We start from the raw sequence: 27,815 nt of genomic DNA, 5'->3' as shown, positions 1-27,815 counted from the left end.
CGTATGTGTAAAACCTATGTTGCACCTTTCAACAAGCAGTTAAACATCCGAGCACAATAGGCAGCAAACGGTACAGAGGAAATCACAGAAGGGGAACCCTCTTTAAAACGAACAAAAAAAAGAGTAAAATAAATCACTGGCTAAACCCAGCCATCCACTTGCGCAAAGCCTTGGCTGAAGCACGCACTGTAATGAGCTGTCACGTTACGGCCCTCTTACCTACAGATAACCGTCTGCAATGGAACCAACAAACAGTCCTGCGTCTGGGATGCTCTTGGGGAAGTTCCTGCACCCGAGGGCTACCGGGGAGATTCACAGTTAGCAGCCGTATGCTACTTCTATCAATTATATGTACAGATGGTTTGAGTAATTGAATAAAACCCCTAAGGAGATGACTGGGGACTGAGCGGGAGCGAATGAGAACAGGAAGCCACTTTTTTTTTTTCCTTTTGTTGCATCTGCTTCCCACAGGGTGCAGGGGTGGGGTGGGGTTAGGGAATTAGGAAGGATGGGTACATAGCCTCCGTTATTGGGGGCGGAAGGTCTAGCCTGTCAGGGCGGTGAGACAGCAGGCGGGGTAGATGTGCATCACACGGTCGACGTTGGAGCCCTGCGTTGCCGAAGGTACTCGTGCATGGCGTCGGCGTCGCGTTTCAGCCAGGCCGAGTTTAGCAGTATGTTCTCGCAGCACTGCTGCACCGTACGCTCAGCAGATGGGGCTGGGTGGGCTTCAAAGAAGGTCTGAAGTGCAGAAATCATGTGGTCAGTGAGAGGAAACAAATGGCAGCATCTATATTATTATCCCCCCTAATATACCAGTTCTTACAGAATCGATTTATCCATCTAACTCCAATGCTGTAAAAACCAAAACAAGCGGATTTTCAGGAGCTCACAACCACATAAGTGAACTAAAGTCGGACCTTGGCGAAAAAGAACGTACTTAGACGAGCTCTGGAACCCACTAATAGACATTGGGTTCTAGGCACGCTGACCAGCTGGATAAGGGGAACGTTAAAAAAGGACTTCTTGTAGTATTTCTTACCGTCTTCTGTCTCAGATCAAACAATAAAGGCCAGTTTTAGAAGTATGGCAAGTAATGCCTTCGTTCTCTAGCAATGGACTTGAGACTTTAATACTCAGTACAGCCCATTATTAAAAACATTAATGAATGTCTACAAACGTTGCTGTGAGCACGAAGAGGGTCACGCCAGACCACCTATGCAAATGCATCAAAGATACAATCACTATTCATTGTAATAACAGGCAGGAACTTTATATGCAGGAATCAATGGCCTGCTGTTTATTGGAGACAAACAGGAGAAAAGTATAGTTAAAATGATACCATTTATTGGCTAACATTTAATTGCAAGCTTTCGAGACCAAGTTGTTAGGTCTCTTCCTAAGGCATTAATGAAGCTAACACAGACTTTTCTAAATACAAAAGCACAATTCACACGTTAACAAAGACTTTAGATAAACACAGAGGTGTTGGGGAATTTGTTCAGCAGTAAATTAGCTGGACTAGCAGGGATCCAATGGACAGATCCGGTTCAATGGAAGCATCCTTGGTCAGTTCACTCCCTGGTTAGAGGGGCCATAAAACCATTTGACATATGCCAGATCCATGAAGGTGTCAAATGTTCCCAGGAATAAGTTGTTTGTAGTTAATTCGAATTGTGAGAGGATTAATGGTTTGTAATGTTATAATGGGAGATGAATTCTCTGTCTCTGTTGAGGCCAGTGAGGAGTGAACTGACCAACGATGCTTCGATTGAACCGGATCTGTCCATTGGATCTCTGCTAGTCCAGCTAATTTACTGCTGAACAAATTCCCCAATACCTCTGTGTTTATCTAAAGTCTTTGTTAACGTGTGAATTGTGCTTTTGTATTTAGTAAAGTCTGTGTTGGCTTCATTAATGCCAGAGGAAGAGACCTAACAACTTGGTCTCGAAAGGTCGCAATTAAACTCTCAGTTAGCCAATAAATGGTATCATTTTAACTATACTTTTCTCCTGTTTTCTCAACGGCTAAAACGGTACGAAACCTTTTTATCATTGGAGACAAAGTGAGATTCAGACTTTAGTGTCATTTAAATTTGTGCACCAAGCAATAACTCCTAAACAGCATGAGAAGATCTGTAAGGGCTTTGAGACAAGCTGGGATCGATCAACCGCTTTATGCTTCTGGTTAAACTATTGAGCATATCATTGATATACAAAGTGCAGTTAGCAGGAAAGTAATATCTCCCATGAAGAATGCTTGGTCTGAAAAACGTAAGTACAGGAAACGTATTCCGGGATCTACTAAACTTGCACTATTGGCAACAGAATGTGAAAGACCAGGTAATATCATTAAATGCTTGGATTCAGGGTGAAAAAATTACCTTGATTTCTGCAGCCATCTTTTCACTTGCGAAGCCTTCCAGTGAGACCTGTAACGAGACCGAGGGTTACAAACCCCACCAAGGGTCTGCCTGATACTGAATTCACAGCATTAGAGTTGCGCTGAAAACCGTCCAATTTTCCGTACAAGGCCAAGACTCTGATCCCCGCGTACCTTTATTAGCCTGGAGATGAGGAATCCTCCTTGGTACCGATTATACAACTCCTGCCAGTTCTCTTTCACAAAGTTCCAGGCAGCTTTCCGTCCGATCTTACTGCCACCAGCAACCCCTCCTATGACCGAGACCGTGTCCTGGGGACGCACGTCATCCTGCAAGAGGACACAGAAGAAAAATTGTAAATAAAACCACTTATTACCGGAAACACACAATTCTACGAGCCTGGAAATTGAAAGCCATCAGAAAAAGATCTAACCTACTGAGTTCTACAAAACAGACCACAATGCCACCGACACTCGAATATATGTTTTATTATCGAAGATTATTTCTATCTTTCTTTTCTGCGGTCTACTAAGCATTTACAAGAAAAACTGTTTTAGTTTTTTTCCTTTGGCATCTTTCCTCATGTTACACAGTTAAGTGTTTGAACCTAGAATAAAACAGGGGCATCAACTATGTTTTGTGGCATTGATCAACTTTATTATTCAAAGCACATCAATCCAAGGCCACTAAGCGTTTACACCCAACGCGTTTCATTCACATAACATTTCATTGTAACTTTTCCAGTAAAGAGAGCTGCGTCATCCACTTTGGGGGCTCGACCCATCTGCTGGCTCTCTTAGACAGGTCTACCGCGCTGGTGTGCAGACTGAACCCATGATTGAAGCATGCAAATCCTACTTCCAGGAGAATGAGTAAATCTTTTACACCATTCATTCGCATATTTAGGAACAAGCCTCACTTAAACATAAATGTAATTCTGCCACTACTCACAGAAAGGGAGAAGGTCAGCACTTTCTGGATTAACTCCTGCGTGGAGATCGCCCCCAGAACCCGTTCAATCCGATTCTTCTCCTCCTGCATGTCAGCTTGCTTGTGGAGCTGAAATCAGAGGAAAATTTCCTTAACAGACTGCGTGTATCATGCAAAAGTCAGATTATATATTACAGATCATAGACAGGAAAGGATGGATCAATAATACAGCCAATACCCAACCTTCTAAAACCCTGCACCAGTGACCCCAGGCATCAGGTTATAGTTTACCCCATTTTTTTTGGCATGCAAATGCATTTATCTGAATGCACTCCTATATACCCCCCGCTATTTGCCTGCAAGGGATGCTACTGAAGGTATCTCCTACTAAGCAGCGCAGTCATTCACCGCCAGCCAGGTTTGTGGGAGATTTGTGTGCAAACCACAAAAAGCTACTACCAGGTTGCAGAAGGCATTACTTTACGGTTGGAAGGGCGGTGTATCCATTTAAATAAAAAATACTACTAATAACAATATAATATAAAGCATAATTACTTCTTTAAAAACTTAAAAGAAGCCTAGTCACTAGGCAAAGCACAGCCAATATGGTTCACTAACCTTCAGCATGGTGTCCAAAGCTGTGCTGTCCCCATGCTTCAAAACGGTCACATAAACCTAGACAAGAGACATACGTTAGAGAAGAGACCGAAAAGGCGTACCGAGCCAACAAGCAAAAAGCAGACAGACAGACAGAAAGCACTGACTGGACTTCGAAGGTCAGCATTCAATGTGTTCTTTCCCTCTACATGGTCTTTGAACCGTCGTCTGGCTTCTTCAATGGTCGGTTTGTGGCCAGCCTTACCCAGTTTTCCTAAAACCAGTCCTCGAAGCAAAGCATCCAAATGCCCTGGGAAACAACAGCAAAATCAAGCGTCATGAACCGGTGCATCACATTTCAAGTGCCTGGGCGAAGAGGAGTTGGAAAGCTGTTAAAACCTTTTACCGTTATCACAAATTAACAATATATGGTTTTTCGTAGGCGTATTGGTGCCAACTGATCTCAAAATATCACTAGAGGAGCAGTACCGGAACGGAACATGTGTGAGCAGTTTTTAGTTTTTCACCTACCCTCCCCGGGTTTTGGGTCCCAGCCCAGACGTTGTCCAATAGGGGAAAAGACATCGCGGATGAAGCCCTGGATCTCATCATAGAATTCTGTGTGGGAGAGCAAAGTGGACAGTACCCCCAGGTTGCTGCTTAAGTCGTTCCATACAGTGTAATTGGGTTCATTTACAAAGGCTTCCATGACTTTCAACACCTCGACCGTGCTTATCATCCCTGCACGGGCCTGACAGGAAAATGAATGGGTATGAAACACAGCAAGCACAGAAAGGATTTGCCACCACTGGCAGTAAAGATGTACTATAAAGCCAGCCAAACAACATAATAATCAAGATGTAGCCCCCTGAGGGAACTCAAGACTCACTAATGAAAACAGATCGTTCTGCAATCCCAGTCTGTCCACCGGCGGCAAGGAGAGGTCTCTGATGCCAGGCAATAGGCTATCCAGCATGGCAGGGCTGTACTGGGTACGATAAAAACCCACCGTTCCAGGGTTAATCTAGAAAGGAGGAAGATTAAAATGTATCATAAACACCTGTGCACCACTTAAACATGTTGATGCGTTCAATATAGTGTTGTATATACAGTGCAGAACTAAACAAAAGTGGGTTTTCTATATTGCTCAAATAGACTCTGTTTATCGGTGGACATGGAGGCTGTGGTAGGCAGTCATGCAATATCTGGGTGACATTTCCTACACAAGCACTTTAGACCGAGCTAATGGTTTATGGAAATGCTAATCAAGTCCTGCACTCCATAGACTTTCATTAACCAAGGGTCCCGCTGAGTAATTCAAATAGAGCATTCTATTGTTTACCACAAGGCAATATTATAAGGACTTGGCTCGTATGGCAGAAACTAGAAAACATACAGATGTCAAAAACATATGTAGAGATAATGATCAACAGAAAACCAAACTTTACATTATGGTGGCACTGAAGATGGACCTTGGTGGAACTCTTATCTAGCAACAGATGCCTCCTTTTGAACATTTTCTCCTTTATATTCATCTACTTATCTACTTATAGTTCAGTATTTCATGGTCCAAAGCTTACCTTTACCCACTGATCTGGTTTCATACCATTCAGCGAAACAGTCATCTCTTGCTTGTCCATCAGAATCTTTAATTTGGAAGAGGACGGTGCTTCGCTGGTGCAGATGTTGATTGGTACCATCCACTGTGGACACTCCTCACCTGAGCGAGGGCAATAGGAGGATGTTATATGGAGAGAGGGGCAGCAGGCTGACCCGCCAACCTATCGTCGGAAGAAGTAAACAAAGGAGATAAGAGAAATAGATAGAAAGGAGAGACGGATAGGGTGGAGCAGCTCAGGTAGAGCAGAAGAAAGGAAGACACCAAAAAGTATTACACAAAATGGATGCAGTGATTCGAGGGCAAACTGAGCCCTGTAAATACAGTGCAGCCAAAGTGTAATCAAATTCAGATGGGGCCTTAATCATCCATATCCCCTCACAAATAGACTGGCTGCCCTTACCATGATGTGGTCCACTAGCACAAAACTTCTTCTGAGACAGTTTGAGGATCCTTGAATCTTCATTCTGTAAGAGTAGAGTTGATCCAGAGGCAATGAAACAAACCTTTCCTACCAGTGACCCTCAAAGCGCCCTTCAGGTCACGAGGTAGGACAATGAACATATTAGACTTACAACGCTGCCAATATCCTGCAAGACAGAGCTACATACGGAGGATAAGGATATTTAATGCAATTCTCTCAGTGTCTCGGCATCCAGTTACCTGCTCGGAATCCACGTAGATAAGTGGGAAGCCCATCTGCTTGGTCCAGGTGCTCATCACAGCAGCAATTGGTTTCCCACTGGCCTGTTCTAGAGACTCCCAAAGGTCCTCTGCATCAAAACGAGTGCCGTCAATTTACACGGAAGAATTAGGACTCGAGCACCAGAGCGGCCAGGTCTCTCACATACATACCCGTGGAAGCGTTCTTCTCTTGGAATTTGGTGAGGTACTGATTCATGCCTTTGCGAAAATCCTGGAGAAAAATACACAAATTATTAAAGGAATCGAGAAAACGTCTTCAGCGCACTGAATGATAGAGAACTCTTTACTTACGTGTCCCATTTTATTACGAGGGGACACAAAATCCCCAGGAAACCTTCCATCCCCTAAGCTTTGGGGTGTTATATGTCTCAGTTTAGGTTTCAAGACTTATTTTATTCTTTAATAAAATATTATTTAACTGAATGCTATGTATTTTTGAATATTGACTTTTAGGGTTATCCCCTTATCAGTTATCCCTGAAAGGATTTGCATTTTTTTTTATTGTTTTCCACTTTCTCTTTCCAGTCTAAAAACTTGTTACCCTTCTCTGGATTTCTCTTTTGTATTATGTTAGGATCTCTTCCCTTATAAAAGTTGAACTATATTGCCCTTAGCTATACATTCTGTATCAATCCACCTAATTAAAGTTTAAAAAGACAGGTCCAAAAACCCTGCCAAAGGTAGGGTTACCAAACACAAAAAGCTCGCCCGCGTACCAGATACTACTTACGTCGTCACCAATGTAGTCGTGCAACATGCGGATCACCGAGGCTCCTTTGCTGTAGGATATGGCATCAAAGATCTCATCCACTTCGGAGGGGTGTCCCACATTCACCTGTAGAAGAAGCAAAAGGTTAATCAAGGTAAACGTCTGATGATCAGCAACGCATTTGCTGCGATATATATTTCTGTTATATGTTGGTTTAAAGATTTGGGGTGCTCTGCAGTTGAATTCTATAATTCCATCACTTTTTAGGCATGAGGCTGCTTTTAAATTATTCAGATTAATAATTCCCATAGGTGACATCTCTTCCACCAAGTGCCATGGTATACACAGGATTTCCCATGAAACCTGAACAAAGACTGGACCAGAACCCCATCGGGTCCAAGAGGAAGCTGTAACCCGCCCCGCACCTTCTCGGCACTTTTTTTTAGCAGGCTACACCCAAGCCTCCAAATGTTAGAGATTTTATAGAACGAGATTTTGCATATAGGTGTAAGATCGGGGGTCATTTTAAATGGACAGTACCCCTTTAAGAGGAGTTATACTGCACCGCAACCTTCCTGCTTACTCAAAGGCTTTCAAAGGCAGCTTCACCCCTTCGATGCATCTCCCCTACATAGAGAACCGGAGTGATTGATCTTCTTCCAGTTCTCAGAGGCCGAGCCATGCGTACCGGCCAAGGCCGATAAGGCCTTTTTCCAACAATGCAGGCATGGAGCCAGGAGTTAGCAGAATCCATTAATGTTGATGAGGGAGTTTAGTATTCTGGAACATGCGTGAAGAACGTCTCTAGGGCGACTGCTGGATTTTTCTGCAGAATCTAGTAATTCAAGACTGGACTTTTATTATTGATTGATTCATATAGCGCCATCATGTTTTACTATTCTAAATATAAATGCACGCTTTCAATTAAGATATGTGACACAAGCTGGAAATACATGATATGTGGACTGCAATGTCTATGCTGGTGGTTGTGATGCTATCAAAGAAAAGAAGGGGTAACAAAAAAATAAATAGCGCCCCCCGCCCAGGTGTATCAGGTGAGCCGGTGCCGGGGTAACTTACCTCAATGGGGTGGCTGTTTTCCAGTGCATCCAGTTCTTGAGCCCGTGTATAGTCTGCAAACACAAACTGTGTCCAGATATCGTACTCGGGGAAGCAGTGGTCCACACAGAGGTACTCTATCCAGGAAGCAAAGCCTTCATTTAACCACAAATGGGTCCACCATTCCTACAAGTGCAAGAGGCAGATGTTAGGGCACACAGATCGCAAACGCATCATCACGTAACAGTTTCCAACTCAATACTTTATCCGCGTCGTCTGCTTTTATCGGCAGACTCAGGGTCGCTGAAGTTTGCAATAATTGGGATTAAAAGAAACTAAAGCTGAAGGGTTTGGAAAATGTTTGGATACGATGCCATTCTACCGCACGTCAACAGCCCAGACCCCCTGGCATCCTGATAGAGGAGAGCTTGATGTATATAGCCCAGCGCTGGGACTTTATATGTGGCTGATACTGCCTCGCTTCCACAGAGCTACGGAAAGTGAGTGCACTCGATTTGTTTTAATAAACATTTTCCACTACCGGACGTCTCAGTTCCTGGGGTCCACTCTGTGAGCACCTTTTAGCGTAGAAGCCTGCCATGGGTTAAATATTTCCCGATGCTCAATCACGTATTTACCTTACACATTAGAGAAGTGTAATTGATGTTCTCACTAAGCGGAGCAGCACCCTCAGAACTTTTTGGTGCCCACTCGACATGTGTGGCACGTAGAGTGACGCAGGAATTTTATGCAGAGTTACCAGTAAGGAAAGCAGTAATATGTTTGGTTTTGTTAATGTGACTGTATTTTATCTATTATGGGTTTGGATCTTCCAAAGCATAAACGCACCATAGTGACAAGGTTCCCAAACCACTGGTGCGCCAGCTCATGTCCCACAACTAGAGCTACCCACTGGCGGGAAGAAGAGCAGGAATCCTTGGGGTCAATGAGAAGAGCGGTCTCCCTGCAATTATAGAAAAAACAAATTCATTAGCAAGCTGACGGAGCCCGGCTCAGGGCTGGCAAAGCAAACTCCCGGAGCCCATATGCATTCCATCCAACTTTATAGCTCTATGTACTTATACATGATCCTCAAGTCAGCACCAACAAGGCTGACGCTTCTCATCATTCCCCTGCCTCACCTTTACGACTCAATGGCCTATAAGCTCACACAGAGAAGGAGAAAGCAAACCCACCTGTAGGTTACCAGGCCCCAGTTTTCCATGGCTCCTGTGAAAAATAACAGACATTGTATAAGGAAGGGAGGCAGACCCTACGGAGGGAATCACCTGCACAAAGAAGGCCATCGTCGGGAACATTACCAGCTGCAAAGTCTGCAATAGTGATGAGGTCGATCTTGGGGAGAGGGTAGGGCACATTGAAGTAATCCTTGTAGAAAGGTAGAGTTTTAGCAGCGACCTACATACGGAAAATAAAGTTACAACTCAGACCGAGTATAGAGTACTGTGTGCTTGCTAAATGAGTCTCGGTAAACAGCTACCTGCCTGGCAGATGTATATAAAAGGCAAGTTACCTCCAAAGCGAACTTTCCCTGTTCAGCCTTCCCAACCGGAGTGTAAACACGGATTAGGATCCCATCCGACGACCGCGTCTCCACAAAGTCATACTCGCCAACCACAAAGGCAACGAGGTACGTGGACATGACCGGTGTTCGGGCGAACTTCACTTCCACCATGCTCTCATCATCTGGGTACGGCTTCCGCTCAATCACATTCTTATTTCAAGAAAGGAGGACAGAGGCGGTTAACAATGGTTTTAGACACAAAGAATGCTGAAAGCGGAAAAAGAAACCCCTTTACCAAACCCCATGAAAACCAACTGTATTTAAAGGGACATTCCAACCATCATATGCACTTTAATGCATGGGAGGATTCTACAAACCCCTCGAGTATGCATACTCACCTCCAGACAGCTCCAGCACTGGCTTAGGGGATGCTGGGGGCTAGCGTCTGCTATTGATCTATTGATTTCCATGAGCACCTTCCTGCCACTGATTGGCTGCTTGAAGCAGCCAATCCCTGACAAGAACAGTCAGACAATGAGAGAGGAGCGCAGTCTCGTCCATGTCAGGCAAGTCCTTTACCCCCCCCCCTCCACTGTGAAAGAATGCATATTAAAGAGCTAACAGAGTACGTTAATACGCATCCTTCTTTACAGGGGGTGTCAGGGACGTTACAGAGAAATACACATGGAAGACGGCTTCTCCAACTAGGTTTTCATTGTTAGTGCCGTAACCCCAAAACTAATTTACCGGCAACAGTCAATATTACACTCAACACATTTTCATAATTAGTTTTTTTTATTTATTATTTATTTTCCTGAACGTTTTATTAAAATGAACCAGTAAACGACTGGTTTAAATAACATAAAACCTGGATAAAAACAGACTGAAGAGTGTCTTTGGAGGACAAGCACATACCATGTTGGACAAAGCAACTCTGTCCTTGGGGACAATTAGCGTGATATCAAAGGTGGCCTTGATGGCGGGTTCATCCCAACAAGGGAAAGCTCTCCGTGCATCGGTAGCCTGCAACGAGAAATACGTTACATTTTAAAAGCGCAATGATCGCCCCGCATTCCATGTACCGGACAATCGAGTGAAAAGCCAGAACCTCGTACTTCCCGCAATGGCAATTTCCTTACCTCAAACTGAGTGACTGCTGCGTAATGCACCTCCCCGGAGGCCGTGGAGTATTTACTGCGATAGAAACCCTTCATCTTATCGTTCAGTTCCCCGACAAAATCAATTTTCAACATTCCAGAACCTGTCACACAAAACAGCGAGACGATCAGAGGAAGCCACGACGGGGAGAAGCTTGCGTTTTCACAATAAACACAATCGTGCTCGATTCACTTGGGTGAGAGGAGAAATTATACGGAGCGAACCAAAAAGTTATACGGCAATCAGACCCGGAAAACGTCTTATTCACGTTAACGGATTCTGAAATTTTGTATCATGACACGGAGATTTAGAAGAATCTCAGAGCTCACCTTTCTGTAGAGTGCTTGGGAAGGACAGGGTTACCTTCTCATCTTCATTCTGGTAGTTGAACCCTGTGGCATGGATTTCTATAATCAGAAAATAAGATTGTAATTAAAAGGTGTGCAAAAAGAGCCATTACTCGTCTTATAGAACACCTGCCGGACGTCTAGCCAAGACTACCCAAGCTGCGTTATACATCCAATTAAATAGGAACGTAGACAATCGTTTTTGCAAGTGCTAAGCGGGACTGGGTATAGATGTTGGGTGTCTGCGGTCCAAGTTCAGGATGCGCTGAGAAATAAAACCAGTGTTTAGAGTCAATTACAGAGTAGGGGCCACCAGCATTAATTAACGTGCAGCTAATAAACGCCGTCTCTCCGCTAGCCGTAGACAGCGCTGGCAGCAAGGACCATGCTGACCTCATACCTGGCACAGGAGAAGACACGCGGGACTGGTGTCAGCAAAAGCAGACAGATGTCCCGGTGAAACACAAGGGAGGCTGTCTCTGAATGATTATATTGTCAGCGAGATGAGTGCAGTTCCAACCGGGTATAACCCATCACCTGATGTCAAGTATATATTTCTGCAGTTATATATATACAGCGAAAGAAACAAATATTTGATATTTTGAAGGGGTCAAATCATTATTTCACTGAGTAAAATGCAAATCAGTTTATGACTCATTTGAAATGCGTTATTCTGGATTTTTTTGTTATTCTGTCTCTCGCTGTTCAGATAAATTACCATTAAATTTATAGACTGATGATGTCTGTGTCAGGAGGCAAACGTACAAAATCAGCAGGGGATCGAATAATTTTCCTTCACTGTATATATTGTTTGTAAAAAAACGCTACAAGTGGAATTTAAAATTTTTTGTCGAATCTGTACAATGTGGTTATCTAAAGTGAAACACGTCCGACATTGTGGGATAAAATGGCTTTATTGTACAGCAGAGGGACTTTTATTCCCCAAAATTGGGCATGAAGGACTTTTCTTTTCTGCAAATTGGGTCCCCATAACAAGCCTTTATTCACTTAAACGCGGGACGCACTTCCTTTCCTGTTCCCGAAACGCTCATCTGTATTTTGTATTTTTACGGCACATGTATTTTCTTCTATTTTTCGCTCACGCTCAACAAGGGGGGCCCTAACATAACACGTCTCGGTTCACGTGTCCGCAGCCTGTCTCTATGATAGATACGGTAGATCGCTAATCCCTGTGTGCTGGGGATTAACAGACCGCTGCTGGGAACGCCAAAGATCATAGTTCAGGGGGGACGGTTTAACGCGGCGCACACTGTGCTCAGAAACCTCTCAACGCGGACACCCTGCAGATTTAATCAAAACCAATGTTAGTAATGATAGTTTTCACAACACAAGCTTTTAGATTTTATTATATATATGATAAAAAACGCCCCGTTTATGTAATATTTATTAGTTCAGTCTCAATAAAAGGAAAGGGAAAAAAAAAAAAAGTACAGAGCGGCCCTCCTGACTGGAATTCCGGTATTGTAAATGTGGCAGCGGTAAAGTTCTTAACATAGAGTTACGATCGAGTAATGAGCTATAAAAATATCCTTGGCAGCGCGAGGCTGAGGGCCGAGCAGGGCCAGCGCAGGCTTTAGCCCAACACCTAGCTTGGCCCAGCTCCTCATAACAGCAGCTCGAGTCAGAGGAGTCACTGAAGCACTTCCTTTCTTTCCATAATTGGTTCCAAGAAGTGGCATCTTCTGAGTGTAATTGGCTCGCCGTGTGCATGGGTCAGAGCCCATTTCCCATCCCGCCGTGACTGACAAAAGTACTATGGAGCGAAAAATCTAAGCAGGATTGAGGCAGAAAGTGAGAAATCCATAGAGATAAATTTAAGGTGGGACAAAAACAAATGAAAAATGATGAGCCATGTCTGCTTAGTTCGTTACTCCAGCCCCGACAACGTATCTGGAAACGAGTTCTGCTGCTGCTGGCATAAGGCAATCAAAGGACGGTTCAAAGCTCTACAGAGCGGGTGTCTGGCGGGGTCGGGGTCGGCAATTACAAGCCGACGGGTCCAAATAACTCGGCAGCAAAGCAACAGGATAAGAGATCATTTCTGCAAGCCTGGACCGGCGAGGGGATGGAGATAGGCTGCAACGAACACAAGGGAGGGCTGTTCTCAGAACACATGACATGCTAGAGGCAGCCTGTTACATCAGCACAGAAAGGACTACTCCACGCGGGGCAGCAGTAAAGGCCCTCTCCTGAGATGGAGCGCAGGGATTAGGGTTAAGGTGTAGGGCCTGACGGTTGCCACAGCAGCAGCGACCAGGAAAATGCAGACTCCCCATTCCCAGTCAAACATTGGCACGGTGGATTGTAGTACATTACATTTATTCATATAGCGCCAGCAGTTTCCGTAGCGCTGTAGCAGGAGTAGTACGGAAAGTACAGGGCCACCGTGAAAGGTCGTATCCTATGAAATAACGACATATGGACTTGTAGCAGGCTCATCTAACCGCAGTTACCTTTTCATCTCCAGAACACAAATGTGGGCAGGAGGGGAAAATCTGGAGGGCATCCTCCACCCCGCCGAGTGCAATAACACTGTTGGAGAGAAAAGAGGGCCGAGTGCACACACTAAGAAAGAACACAAACTGAGTGTCCATCGCCTTCCTCCCCCACACGCTAACAATGTAAATCCAGCTAAGCCCTGCTCTCTGGCCCGGGCAGAAATCTCCATTAGACCCATTTGTCGTCTTAATTACTAATGGCTTTTAAATTACACTCAAAAATTATTGTTCTCGGCAAACAGAGACAAGAATCCGTGCGTATAGAGATACACGGGAGAATAAAAGAGATGGAAGTATGCAGGGGGCAGCCGTGGGAGATGTAAATACACGTTAGGGAAGGATGATGAGGGTCCTATGGAATATTCTAGAAATGTGTATTCATACCTACATTAGCAGGTGAGGCGAATGGGGATAGGACTTTAGTTCGTATGTAAGCTTAGCGTTTGGTCAATGAAGGAAAAGTGTTCACCGTCCACCTCAAAAGGGTGGAAAACGATCAGGAAACCCCTCTTACAATCGTCTAATAAGACGTTTCAATGATTTAGTCCATTAATATTATCCCTGTGCTATCCTCAGCTGTCAGTTTCCCCGGGAAGAGCGTATACACCGGCCACGCTGGCCACGCCGGGCTTTTATATCATAAGCACACAACATCAGAACAGTTTGCCCCCACAGACAAATAACTTTTTGTATTTCTTAATGCTTAAGGAGCCAACATTTAAGAAAAAAGGGTTTACAAGAAGCCATTTCCCATCTTATTTTGACTATCCCGGACGGCCACTGACCCGGCCCACCGCTGGAGTCATTGTCCATTCTCACCTTCATCACCCTCTGGAGCATAGGAAGCAGTAATAATGTCAATGTCTGCGCAGTTCATCACAATCTGGTTGGTGGCATTTGTCACCTAAAGTGTGCAAAAACAAAGAAGAAGGTTAGTTGCATAGATTTACTTTTTTGTAAACCCGCCTTTACATAGAAAGATCCTACACGTCTCAGCAGTTGCCCCGCGAGTTAAGCCAGTATCTCCGTTCATTCAGCCGGTCACCAAGGACCATTGTATTTTTTCACACCGTTAGTGTGGTTTGCAAAGTTTTTAAAACCTTCCGACTTTTCCCTCAAAGAAAGAACCACGCACATTGTGGAACATGTATAGAAAACATGTTGTAGCACTAACACCCAATGAAGATCCACCATTAGATGGACTCGCATAAACGTATAACCTTTGTAACAACAGAAGACTAAGTCTAGGCTTGGTAGCCCCCCTGCCACATTACAGGCAGCCGTGGCGCGGTGACAATCCGGCGGCGCGGTGAGAATGGCTGGCGGCGGGGTGAGAATGGCTGGCGGCGCTGCCCTGGTGCTGATAATACAACGGCTCACTTTAGGATACGGTGGTAAACCTTCCTCCGGGCACAAGACACATGGAAGTAGGTTGTATGTGCTACAGCGTCACGTGAACAGCCAACTATTTCCAACTCGCATATCTTGTTTTTTCGTTTGGCTACAATATATACTAAAGGTGCAAACAAAAAGCAGGGGGTTGACAAATATTTGAAGTACTGATGAGCAATTTTATGAATGGCAAAAGGCAGATAGGTCGACTGCTTCGTTTACTCTTCGTATTCTATTGCTAAACTTCTGCTCCACGGTTACAACTCAGTTATCGCGTAGCCACCAGCTGTGTATGACGACTTGTAATATATTTTAAATCTTAAAAAGTAGTATATATATATATATATATATATATATATATATAAAAAAAATTATTATTATTTTTTTATAAATTTTTATTTTTACAAAAAGTCAGCTAACGCAGTTGAGATCCTCCCTCCAGTTTAATCAGTTTCAGAGCCGTCATATTCTTGGGGGGAAAATATTCTCGGTATGTAAACCACACGCATGTACTCCACCTACAGGAAAGCACATCCCTGCCGAACAACGTTCATAAACCATCGACGTCTAACACAACCAGGTCCGCTCCGGGAAAAATCCGCCACAGACAACGGCACAATTCATGGCAGAGTGAGAGATATGTAAGCTGTATGATAAGTGTAGCAGGGAACGCGGGGTATAAAGGGGCAACCGGAGGAAAGGGAGACCAACAGCCAGAGTGTGCTGGATAAGAAGGGGTAATTAATGTCAATGACGTGACAAGTCAATATGACCAATGAACTTTAACGGAGATTGCGAGCCAGGCCTTCTCATCCAACATCAGTTCCGGACCTTACAAATGCGCTGAACGAATGGATGAATGGGCAGAAATTCACACAGAAACACTCCAAATATAAAGTCCAACTTCATATTAATGTCTATGTATCTACAACGCAATGCCATAAAATCCTGGTTGGTGTAATGCCCAGGTGTCCCAATACTTTTGTCCATATAGTGTATTGGTCTCACAATGGATGCCATAGAAACACAGACTCTGACAGTTATATAAAACCCGTTGGCCCATCCAGTTGGACCACTTTTTCCAGCCAGACGCCTATTCCATGCATGTTTGAATTCCTAATACGTTCAATAAGCAGTTACATTCCATGATTGTAAAAGGTGTCTGATTTGCACAACATCTGTAATATAATTGCTGCCAAGAGACAGAACTAGGATTTGTTTCTTGTGATAAGACACCATCTAGGCGTTAAAAACCTGCTTCAGACCAACCGTGAATGAGCTTTAGCCGCGATGAGGGCGACTCGGTCAGGGCGAAGGTTGCACGGAGATTAAAGGTTTAAACGGCAGCCAAGTAGAAAAGACGAGAGACTCTGTATTGATAACCAATCGCACAAGGAACGTGCACCTTGTAACAGATATGAAGGGGCAAAAATAAACGAGCAAACAACTAGAAGACTTCCCGGTTACTCGTTCTTACCCAAAATCCTCAGATATCACAAAAAAAAAATTATTTCAAGGCAGGTTTTTCATAGAATATAAAGAATTCTTATCCTTAGACAATCAAAATGCCTAATAGGTCTTTGTTAATTAAAAAGGAAATATACATTTTCTTTAACCCTTAAAGGACTCTCAAGTTTGGGGTTTTTTTAAGACTTTCTTCAGGTGTTATTTCTCATTTAGTAAAATTACTCAAATTATTTGTTTTTTGGAACCAAAAGGGTTTTTAAAAAATATTCAAAAACATCATACAACTCAACCGAGAATGGGCGGCCGTTTCATGCCCTACGGGGCTTCCTGCTGACAATCAGTCTGATCCAAGGGCAGTCCAGAAATGAAATGCAGGCAACGTTCCTCAGTGAAGGAACCGATGACCCAAGATGTACAGTTTAACCTTCATCCGCCTCACAAGTGCAGTTGGTATCTTTCTAGCGCAAGTGAAAAAGGAGATCTAAGACTGGACTCCCCTTTACACTTGGGGTGGATCCCATAAGATCCTTGAAGGCCGAGATGACAAAAAGGATCAAATTAAACTCGTAACATTAAAATTGAAAGAAAGAAGAATGTAGTGTAACTGCGCACAAACAGTAAAGCAGACAAGCACTTCTACAATAAAAGAGGTAAAGCCGGACGGCAAACGTCTGATCATTCATCAGCCATGGTTAATGCAATTTAATCCAAATACGCCGAAAGACAAAAAATATGCTATTACTTAAAAAACAAATAAATCGCATTCTGAGAGTGACTCCTCCGCTTTTCCCTATTCTACTCGACACGCCGGTCATCAGCACAGACAGCGAGCGGGGGAGGGGGGGTGTCAGTTCGGAGAACCCACCTGCCAGGTTGGAATGCAACGGGAAGGAGACCCACGCAGCGCACTCGGCCAGACCCCCGACAGAACGCGTTCATTCATTTATCTGCTGAGTTCAGTGGAATGCAATTCCCAAAAAAACAAGCCTAGAGCCTCATAAAGTGAGAACGAAAACAAAAACAGCATAACATTTTGCTCGAGTCAGTAGGTATTTTAAAAGGACCCTCCGATGTCCCGTACAGCGCTACCGCCATAAATTCTGTCAACACAAGTAAAATATGCGGCTTCCCCCTGAGCCCCGAGCCCTGTATTCCAGTAAGAGAAGAAATAATTCCTAGTATTTCACTGGGGGGGGGGTAACATTACAGCTGGTTGGACAACCCAAAAGCTGTTAAAAGTTTTATAACAGACCTGTCATCCACACACACACACACATACATACATACACAAACATACATACATACACACACACACACACACGGACAACACGGCATATAGAGGCTCATACCACAAAAAAGTTGCATAAGGAACGCATCTTAGAGAAGTCCACGTATACATTTTAACACAAACAGAGGTAATGGCAGGTTACCCTACGCAAAGTGGATCTGCCCATTCTATAGGTTCCTGGTAACGCCATGGCAGCCCCCAGGCTGAAGTGTATGAGGCCGGGCTTTAGGCTCAGCCAGGGGTTTATGGCCCAATGCGTCAGCGGGGAGACTCAAAAGATCTAAGGTCTTGGGTGGTGAAGAAGCCTGGGCCATTCTAATGATGCAGGGATGTCCCACAACCAGGGTGTCCAGCCAATCACCAACGTTAAGAAGCCACCGGAAAAAAAACAGCCGTGGGGCAAAGGGATCAAGCGATAAATAATTTGTTCCTTATCTAGAATTTCCCCAGAACCCACCACGAACTGCAAGACAAACATGTAAAGGCCTGCATCGTGAAATGTGGCAATACAGAAAAACAAGTTTATAAATGGATACAATTCAGTGGCACAAAACCCCATTCACAAAACCCCCAATATTCCTAATCCCAGAGCGGAGAAACGCGGCAGGCAGCAGTCACACGGGTACCGTCTTTGTGACCAATATTTCAGTATATTATATATACACGCCATATATTATATATACACACACACACATATATATATATATATATATATATATATATATATATATACATACACACACACACACACACTGGTGCCTGTATGGGGAACGCGGTCGGACCCTGATACATCAGAACATGTGTTAGATGGTTGGATGACAGCCACCGGTCACCTCTAGAGGGACTGCAAAAACAGACAGCTGTGAACAGCAATACAGTCACACAGTGTGAAAAGTACACTTATCGTCCACACAACCGAACAAACGTCACCCTACAGATGATTAAATGACATTCCTGTAACGCTCAACTATAACCGTCCGTGGCTCTGAAGCGACACTGAATAAATCTAGCAAAAGGAGTTTAGTGATACCAGCGATGTCAACGTTTGTGTCACATAAACCCCGTCTCCACAGAGCAGATGAAAGATCTCAATGAACTCTAATAAGTGTAACGAGGTCTCAAAGGGAAGAACCACCTGTCTGAGTAATAGAGAACGCACCTGCCAGGCTGGGCACAACGTGACAAAAGCCAACACAAATGACAAATGACATCATCACATCCCATACCAGCAAACGAGATATCAGCGATCAGCCCCTGCGCTTCTAATCTAGTAACTCCAACTCTAACCGCTGGGGTAGGCACAATGCTATCCTGAATCTAAGACGAGATCAAGAACAACGGAAGGTATAAAAAAAACAGGCGGAGGAAACAGGCGGAAGCGATGGGCCAAATCTGCCGTCAAATTCTATGGGTCTGTTTTGTTGGTGCAAATGAAACTCTTTACACAATACAGGCTTTATTTCAGGATTATCGTAATCCATAATCATAGTTACTGTTAGTTAATGAGGTTTTCAGCGTTTAACCCCTAAATTTTCCATCTGACCATCTCTGGTCTTACAAACAATATTTAACAGTTAAGTAACACTATGCATCCTATAATATATATAAAAATATAATGTGACAATGTACGCGTTGAACCTGTGACTACACTCTATTACAGTGCGGAATGGGGTGTATTTACGGTGATGACACCGCACACTGCCCTACAGACAAGCCTACAACCGCCGTCCCATGACGCAACGAATGATGGATTTCTCAGGCACACCTTTAGCTCAAATATACCTGTAATTATGTTGCAAAGTCAACGTACATCATTTCTTTCAAAAAGTACATCTGATTCAACCAAAACACAATTCTTCCAGGACAATGTTTCCCGGTTTAAACAAAAATCTAACGTTTTAACCACAGAAAACTAAATCTCATGCGGCGTTTACCGAACTATGTATTTCTGTAAAATGTCGCAATTATTTTTTGTAGGTTTTAAAAAAAAGAAATGAAGTTGAGAACAATGAGAAGAGATCTGCTCGTCATACGCGATGACAGGCAGAGATCACTGTACACCGTGCCGAGGTTCACACGACGATGTCTGTACAGGAGAAGGGAGAGGTGAACGAGACACCAAACCATGCGCAGGTCTGCTGATCGGAGCGACTCCAACCCTGTCATCAGCACATAGGCAACGGTGCGTCTAGAGAACCCTCGCCCGACGTTACAGCGAGCCGTAACCAACCGCGCCACCAACCCCTCTCACCTGCAGAGCTTTGAGCCATTAACCCTCGGCATCTCCCTCCGCACACAGAAGCTGTTCTGCTGCAATGACATGTGCAATGACACGCATGCATCACGGACAACTCACTCCCCAACTTTACACGCATCCCTCCCCGGCATAAAATACACTCATTTCCCATTAAAAAAATAGACGCCTAAAACTTCTCCGATCACATAGAACGCTGACAGCGATATAGATCTGCAGACACACGGGATCCGCTGAGTGCAAGAAACACGCCAATCCGGGACGTACATCTGGATTATATGCATATATATATACATACACACTGATTATAATATACATATATACACCGGTATATATATATATATATATGTATAAATCCAGCATAATATGGACAGCAGCTATAGATGATGTATCCAGACATGTTCATACATTTGGTTCCCATAGGGGATGATGATCAGGACGGTATATAAGGAAGATATATATGTGCAGACATTACATATATCAGAAGTTATCATTAGTCTAAACCCACCCCCACCCCGGGGTTTTCTCCCCCCCTCTCCCAAAGGGCAGGTTCCCCACCGCCCGCAGTTCTGCAGGATCCCTCTCATCTATTCCGGATACCTCCACGGCGGCCTCCAGCTTCCCCTCAAAGGTGAAATCTATGAGGTCGGGCTTCAGGCACAGTCCATAGTTGATGGGCCGCACGTCAGCGGGAAGCCGCTCGAAAGGTCTACGGTCCGGCATGGTGGAGGAGGGTAGCCCGGGGCTGCGCGGCCTGTCACAACGAAACGAAAAATTACTCCGGAACACAGATCTGGCAGGTAGGCGCAAGCGATCACCACCGAAACACCCAGCGGGTACCGATTGACTGACTGGGGGCGGTGCCGTATCACGTCAACGCGTCAACCGTATCCCAGCCAACCGCAGCTCTCTACACCCACCGCTTGCAACACACCCCGCGTGATGAAACCCCGCCTAGCGACGCAGGGCACGGCCAAGGTTCAGCCACACCTACTGCGTACCAACACCCCGGCCTCAGCCAAAATCACGCCTATCTGCCAATTAAATTTACCCCACCCACTACTGTAGTGAATGCCTGCCCACCTTGCCTAAAATAGTGGATTACCTTCTCATTCTGGGCGATGTGACGCGGCGGTAGGCGGAGGGGTCGCGGAGACACCGATCATTGCGATTTGACAGCTGGTAGGTTGTGCAGGTGGAGTGTGACGGATACCATTGTTCTGCAGTACCCTGTCCGGCAGTTTGTCGCTGGAGTGGGGGGTCAGTGGTTGTACATACGTGTAGATTCCATACACAGGCCGTGTAACAATGTACACAAAATCCCACAGGGACTACAATTCCCATCAGCCTTATAATCATCATTCTGGCTGAAGGCTACAGGAGTTGTTTTCTATAAAGGGTCATCAGCCGATTTTCCGTGTACACTTCTTACAATGTAACAAATTAAATATTGTAATCAATGAATGTCTCCTGGTGTCTTTATTTTACCTTTTTTGTTACTTTTGTATTGTAGGATGGGTTAAAGGGTGGGGGAGCCCCTGTCACCGGCAGTGGCGTAATCAGAGTTACGGCTGCGCGTTGGGAACAGACGTGATCGGATCTTGTAGACATGAGTTAAAGACAGTACACAATGAAAACTATTTATTACAATTTGTAACGAGACCCCAGTGACATCTTTGTCTCCAAACAGTTGCCTGTACCGTCTTTACTCCAGTTTGTCTGTGCCATCTGTGCCCCCGAACAACTTGTCTGTACCATCTTTGCCACCTCTCTACCCTTTTGGGGAAGTACATAGACAGCCCAGAATAACCCACATAGAGAGAAAGAGGTGCAGACGCGCTTCTCCACAAATCTGCCCCGAAGGTACATGCCTTGGGACAGCAAATTGCCTTCCCAGTCAAAGTGCCGCCTGGGTCCCATGGACCCACCAGGAACCATATAAAGGCAGCAAGGATCAGTGGCATACCCAGGCTGGTGTGGGCTGTCAGGGCGGTCCACTCTGGGTGCCAGGGTGCCTGCTGCCATGGGGGTGCCGCCACCCAGACAGTTCTCTCCAGAGGTGAGCTGAAATGGTGGATCATTGATCTTCTTACTGGCCCAAAATTAAGGGAATGCTATGTCTGTTACTATGTGCCGGCTTTTGATGCTGAGCACTTGGATATGATGTCGTATCCCACTGTTAAGCAGCGAGGCTGTGCGCACCTAGTCATCCAACCACGGGACCACCAGGGTAGGAAGAAAAGGGGAAGAGAGAGAAATAGGTGCAGCTTACGGCCACACACTATGTTTTAATGGTCACGCTGTAGCACCTGATCTGCCGATGGCCAGTGGCCTGCCGGGGACTTGTACAGTGTCCCAGAAGGTCTGCAACGGCAACTGCAAACCTTTTTTTTTAAGCTGTGGCCAAATCACACAAAAAAAGGTAAAAAACAAACCAGTGCAGGGTTTACAAAGACAATTGTGTGCATCGGTAATAGAAAGAAATTACAAGCGGTAGCAACTTCATTTAGCTCCTTTGTAAGAAAGTCTCAGTGCCCGATACCACGCAGGCATCCTCCCCATACGTCGCACTGTATATATCGCCTACCACGTGGTTATTTAATGTTACCTGTGCATATTTGTTGTGGATACCTTCTTGTGTCATAGACAAAAGGTGTATATTTACTTATATATTGAGAGCACTTTTAGAATAAAGCAATAGTAAAGTGGCAGAGAGGATACAAATAGCGAGCCCAATATCACTCAAGTACGACGCCAGCCTGCGCAAATCATCAACCATTGGAGAGCTCGGCTTTCATAGAGTCTGGTTTTCAGTTGAGGATAGAAACATCTATTAAGGGCTGATCCTCACAGGTGAAACGTCTCAATATCTGGAGTACATTGAAGAATTGCCTCGAATTACACTAAATATCTGTCTTTGATGCCCAGATTTGGAGAATTAGCCCAACGGCAATGGCACATACAAACAATGGTATCTGATACACCACGCAGCCATTTCTCCTACTGGAGATGTAGCCACTTTTGACGAAGTGTGCGTTATATGGCGCTGGAAAAAGTCTACCGGTTTAGTCGGAGAAGCTTCCATGCGCCATATTTTTTGTGCATTCCTCGTTCCTGGTTCATTGGTGTGGGTTGGACCTTAGGTTGAAAGATGCCAACTAAGTCCTCAGCACAGTGTTATGTCTTGATGGCTTCCAGCTTCGGTCACTTGGTACTAGACTGCATTTAGAGGACATCATTCAAGGGCATTAGATTGTTGATTGCATTGGGGTAGATGTAGATATGGTGCTCCCTCTCCCGACGAGCCGGGTGTCTTGTCCTGTTAAGGGCAATCTGATCCCTTCTTCCCTATGTGGGACATGCCAGGAAGCAGATGGCGCAGATGGTGGTCCCTTTGCGCAGGGTGTGATGCTGTGCAGGAAGGCTCTACGGAAGCTTCGTGATGTCAGATTGTAAAGTAGAGGGATGAGGCAAGAGCTGAGGTAGTAGAAGCAGTTGGTGATGGGCTGCAGGGTAATATACGAACGATAATAGGTCTCCGTCCATTCATTCTTTCTGCGCAAGACCGTCATTAGACGCCGAGCCTGAAAAGGTAACCAACACACAGCCAACACTCCAACGATGCATCCTGAAAAGGAAAGAGAATATTACATACGTTAGAAACCGTTTGATTTATTCAACATTCTGGAGTTTATTAACGGAACCGCATGTTTCCAGGTGGCTAAAGGTGAGTGTAAACCTTTAAAATCAGCGATGCAGACCTGGCCAGTTTGACCCTGTTTAATGTGAGATCAGAGAGATAACCTTCTACAGTTCTCACTGATTATTACTATAACCAATACTGTGCAAAAGTTTTAGGCAGGTGTGAAATGCTTTAAGGTATCAAAAACATGTCTGTTTTTTTAAAGCATTCTTACTTTACAGAATTTTCACACTTGCCTAAAACTTTTGCACTGTATACAGGAATACCGTTTTAAGGACACTCGCGCGTAGGGACATAGTAGCCATTCCCCTGATTATGTACACCCGCTTCGCGGGAGCGGATACATACCGGCATGACGCCAACACGTTGTTATGATTTTCGAGTTTCTTTTGAGCGTTTCGTGTTTTGTGTTGGAAAGGGTTCTTTATTTTATTCGGACTACTAGATCCCCTTTTTTGTCACCCTGCATTTTATAAGAATTCTCATATTATATACACTCAGGTATTTTGGTTTAAGAAATGAAATGTTTTGTACCGATGCCTGGCACTTACCCAGCATTCGAGCATTCTGTCTACGGACTGCGATTGTCTGTCCACTGCAACATCTGCCAAGTAGCTGTACAGACCCACCGGGTCCTGGGACCTCCAGGGAGGTCCCGCTTTCCTCCAGTGCCCTCCTCATCCTCCAGCAGGTTACAGCCACAACCAGCAGAACACCCAGATAGGTTACAAAGGACATCCAGACGCCAATGGTGAAAAGCCCCCTCCAGTGGTTGAGTGGTGTGCACACCAACAGTTGTCCTTTCACAGCTTCTTCATAGACGTCTTCTAAACCCATGGAGAAAAATATTGGAAGCCCAGCCAGAAAAGAAGCAAGCCACAGCAGACAGAGACGAAGACGCACACCTGAGGCTTTTCGTAGGTGAAGACTCAGTGGTTGGCATGTGGCCCGATGCCTTTCACAGCTTAGAGATAATACATTGAGTATGGCAGCATAACAAAGAACCTCCCACAAGTAGTAGAAGCCTCGACAGCCAGCAGTGCCCAAAGGCCACGGGAAAGAACTCCAGATACTGCCGTACAGCTCTGCTGGAATGCCAAGTACCAACTGCAGGAGGTCGCAGGATGCCAGGCTACACATATGGTGCCTGAGAGAAGCCTGCACGCTACGCCCGCTTCGGAAGCCATGCAGGACTCGAAGAACCAGAGTGTTTCCAAGAATGCCAGCCACTAGCAAGAGTACATATGCCAGAGATACCACAGACTTTGCGCATGTGCTGAGTTTGATTGGTGCCTCTGAGGTTTCTGCTACTGGAGGCATTGCCTCAACAATAGGGTATCCAGCGATACAGGAACTTCCCGAAGAGCCAGCTCACACGTGGGATTCAAATGAGACAGAGTCTATCCTGCTATATATTCTCCAACATTACCATAATCTATAAACCTCTTAGATGCTCCTTGGTTACTCTTTACTGTCAATGACGCCACTGTAAACACTCTGCGAGTGCTGGTGAATAATGGACCGTGAGGTTTGTCGTCACTCCACCTGCTCTCTGCCCGAGCTGTGATTTTATTGATTGCTCTTTATGTTATATAGGGGGTCTGATCAGCGTATGATGGTCCAACGAGTCTGCATGCTCCCTGGTGAGTCTTTGAGTCTACGGGCAATTTGTGTCATCTCTGATCCATCCAAAACGGGACTGGTTAATTTGTGAGATCAGTCATCGGTACATGCAAGTGCTGCGTTGGATGTGGAGAGACCCTTTTTTCATTCTGGTCAATCAGTGCGCGTTTAAAAAAAAAACAAAAAAAACAAGAGTATCTCCAGTTATCTTGCTGTTTAGTTTGTCTGCCATCCAATCCTCATTCTGCGTAATCTCCCAAAAGACAACAGATTGCAACTCCAGAGAAAGACCTGGTGCTGATTCTCTTCCCCGGTGGTTGCGTTACTATGCTAATACTTTCTTGCTCCATCAATAACAGACATCTCGGTATAAATCCACTCCGCTCTCCGTTTGTGAGCGTCGCTGCATACTCCCTGGAACATTCTATGAATGCTGCCGGCGAAGAAGTCTTGGTTTGTTGTGCAGTTTCTTTAGACGCCTCTGTGTTTTTGGACGATGTCTTCCTTAGTCTGTTTATTTTGTAGTTTCCTTTGATGTCTCATCTCTTTCTATTAATCAGGCTTTCTCTGGTGTCATCTCTCAGTGAATTACTTTCCTCTACACCCCCCCCCCATACTTCATTAATTAGGATGGGGGACAGCAGGATGTGATAGTTGAGGGTGTTAGGGGTAGGACATGCTCTGTGGGTCAAAGCCCCTTATGCTGAGATCCGTGTGTATATACAGTATGTATGTGTGTGTGTATATATATATATATATAAGAGCAATCAGATGTTTCAAATAATACATTAATGTTCTCTGTGTTCCTGTGAAGTCACAGTAACCCTTTACGGCTGAGAACCATGCGGTGGCTAGGAACCACGGTAATGCCTGCCGACCATTGGAACAGGGTCGCTACGGATGCTGTTTGCTCCACCACGTTGCCCTTTTGATATTACGTTAAGCTTGTGGTTCGTAACACTCGGCGGGAGCTCGTTTGGGAACCCTGGTTTTATTACCAATCTTTAGGACCATGGTTTACCCAGCCGCGGCCATGGGCCGGCTACCGCGCTGACTATTCCCAGGAATGTTACCGATGCTATCGCTCAGGGGTCCCGACGCCGGATTGCGTTGCTTTTTGGATCATAACATCTTCAGGTCCTGAGCTCTCCATCGGTCCCCCCGGGATTGACGCCGCTCCTTTCGGGATCACCACGAAATAGTAACTCATTTTCGGGTGGGCATTGCTGGCCATAGAACTTTATGGAGGCGCCGGGCTGTCTGCTAGTTGATGGGATTAAATGTTTAGCGTATAAATATCTGTGCCGTCAATAAAGAGGGTTTTGTTGTCCCTCTACACCGCCCCAGCTAGAGTTACTGTCACAAATGTGATAATCAGGTAACGGAGGTACCGAGAAATGTTCTGCAGCTACTTATCCCTGGCTAATAAGGGTCATTTATTAGTGCAATGCACTGCAGGCTACAATCATTTAACTGTAAATACCCCGGCACGGGTTGAATGAACCGTTATCTTTTCCCTGTTGTTGCTGGCCTCATTACATGAAGCAGCCTGTGTTGTATCTGCGCCGGTGTCCATTTATGTCCACATGATATCACGCCGAAGACATGCAGCAGCATAAACAGAGTTACTGCCCTCCCTGACTGGCCTGGCCCAGGTCACCTTCAATACAGTGTCACAGCGCCATGTTAGCAAACATTCAATGCAGCCGGCGCCACGGAAACCGAGTCGCGCTGATAAATCGCTAAGTAAAAAGGAAGCTGCTGTGCAATACTACAGACTGTGATACACACGCAAGTGTCACCCGCTCACCATCAATGCTAGAGCTGTGAACCAGAACACGGGGGCACGGAAGGCGCCCACACGGCGCCAGCGTCTACAACAAGACTCGGGAAAGCCCATGGGGCAAACGGCGCATTTTTTATATGCCAACCATAGAGACAGGTGTGACTTATCCCGGATAGATAGTTTAATGTAGTGTGGCTATCCACGTGTATGTTTGGAGATATATATATATATATATATATATAATATGAATGGGAAGATAAAGGAAAAAAACACCATTATTTGGGATTTCAGCTTCTTTTTTTACCCTAAAGGTCTAAAAGCGATCTGTCGGCTGTAAGGCTGAACACCCCAGCAATCTTTCCATCTATATATATATATATATATATATATATATATATATATATATATATATATATATATATATATATATATATATATATATATATATATATATATATATATATATATATATATATATATATATATACATACATATATATGCCCGCACATATAATATATATCTATATATAGATACACAGATATATATTATATATACATATAAATAGAGTTATAGGTAGTTTTATTGCCGGTGCACGGTACTATTACAATATCTACACCTCTAACACCCACCCCGTCAGAGCCATTGACACTACCTAGCCACACCCTAGCCACTCACTTCCTATTGTAATCCAATCACCGCTTTACTGGTCACATGGCAGCGAGGCTTCCCAGCGTCCACTGCGCAGGCAAG

At 44.7% G+C, this 27,815-nt stretch overlaps 1 protein-coding gene across 1 annotated transcript; it reads right to left on the bottom strand.

The window, feature by feature from the left end:
• Window positions 1-588: 588 nt before the first annotated feature.
• Window positions 589-20,869, bottom strand: LOC149274507 (puromycin-sensitive aminopeptidase). Its single transcript, XM_089505411.1, has 24 exons — window positions 20,793-20,869; window positions 20,553-20,706; window positions 14,371-14,455; window positions 11,015-11,092; window positions 10,667-10,788; window positions 10,443-10,550; window positions 9,537-9,737; window positions 9,325-9,421; window positions 9,199-9,232; window positions 8,852-8,966; window positions 8,024-8,188; window positions 6,965-7,069; window positions 6,385-6,445; window positions 6,193-6,302; window positions 5,933-5,996; window positions 5,492-5,631; window positions 4,801-4,935; window positions 4,443-4,662; window positions 4,079-4,221; window positions 3,933-3,989; window positions 3,336-3,443; window positions 2,558-2,713; window positions 2,385-2,432; window positions 589-741 (listed from the first exon to the last, which is right to left on the bottom strand). Exons 2-24 carry the CDS (start codon window positions 20,673-20,675, stop codon window positions 589-591), a joined length of 2,628 nt encoding a protein of 875 aa, XP_089361537.1. The 5' UTR covers window positions 20,676-20,706; window positions 20,793-20,869.
• Window positions 20,870-27,815: the final 6,946 nt, after the last annotated feature.

This window comes from Sceloporus occidentalis, unplaced genomic scaffold (genome assembly GCF_023333645.1).
Source record: "Sceloporus occidentalis isolate IW3139 unplaced genomic scaffold, rSceOcc1.0.p SCAF_328, whole genome shotgun sequence".
NCBI classification, from domain to species: Eukaryota; Metazoa; Chordata; class Lepidosauria; order Squamata; family Phrynosomatidae; genus Sceloporus; species Sceloporus occidentalis.
Note: the sequence above shows the minus strand (reverse complement) of the source record. Positions and strands in the feature narration are given on the sequence as shown.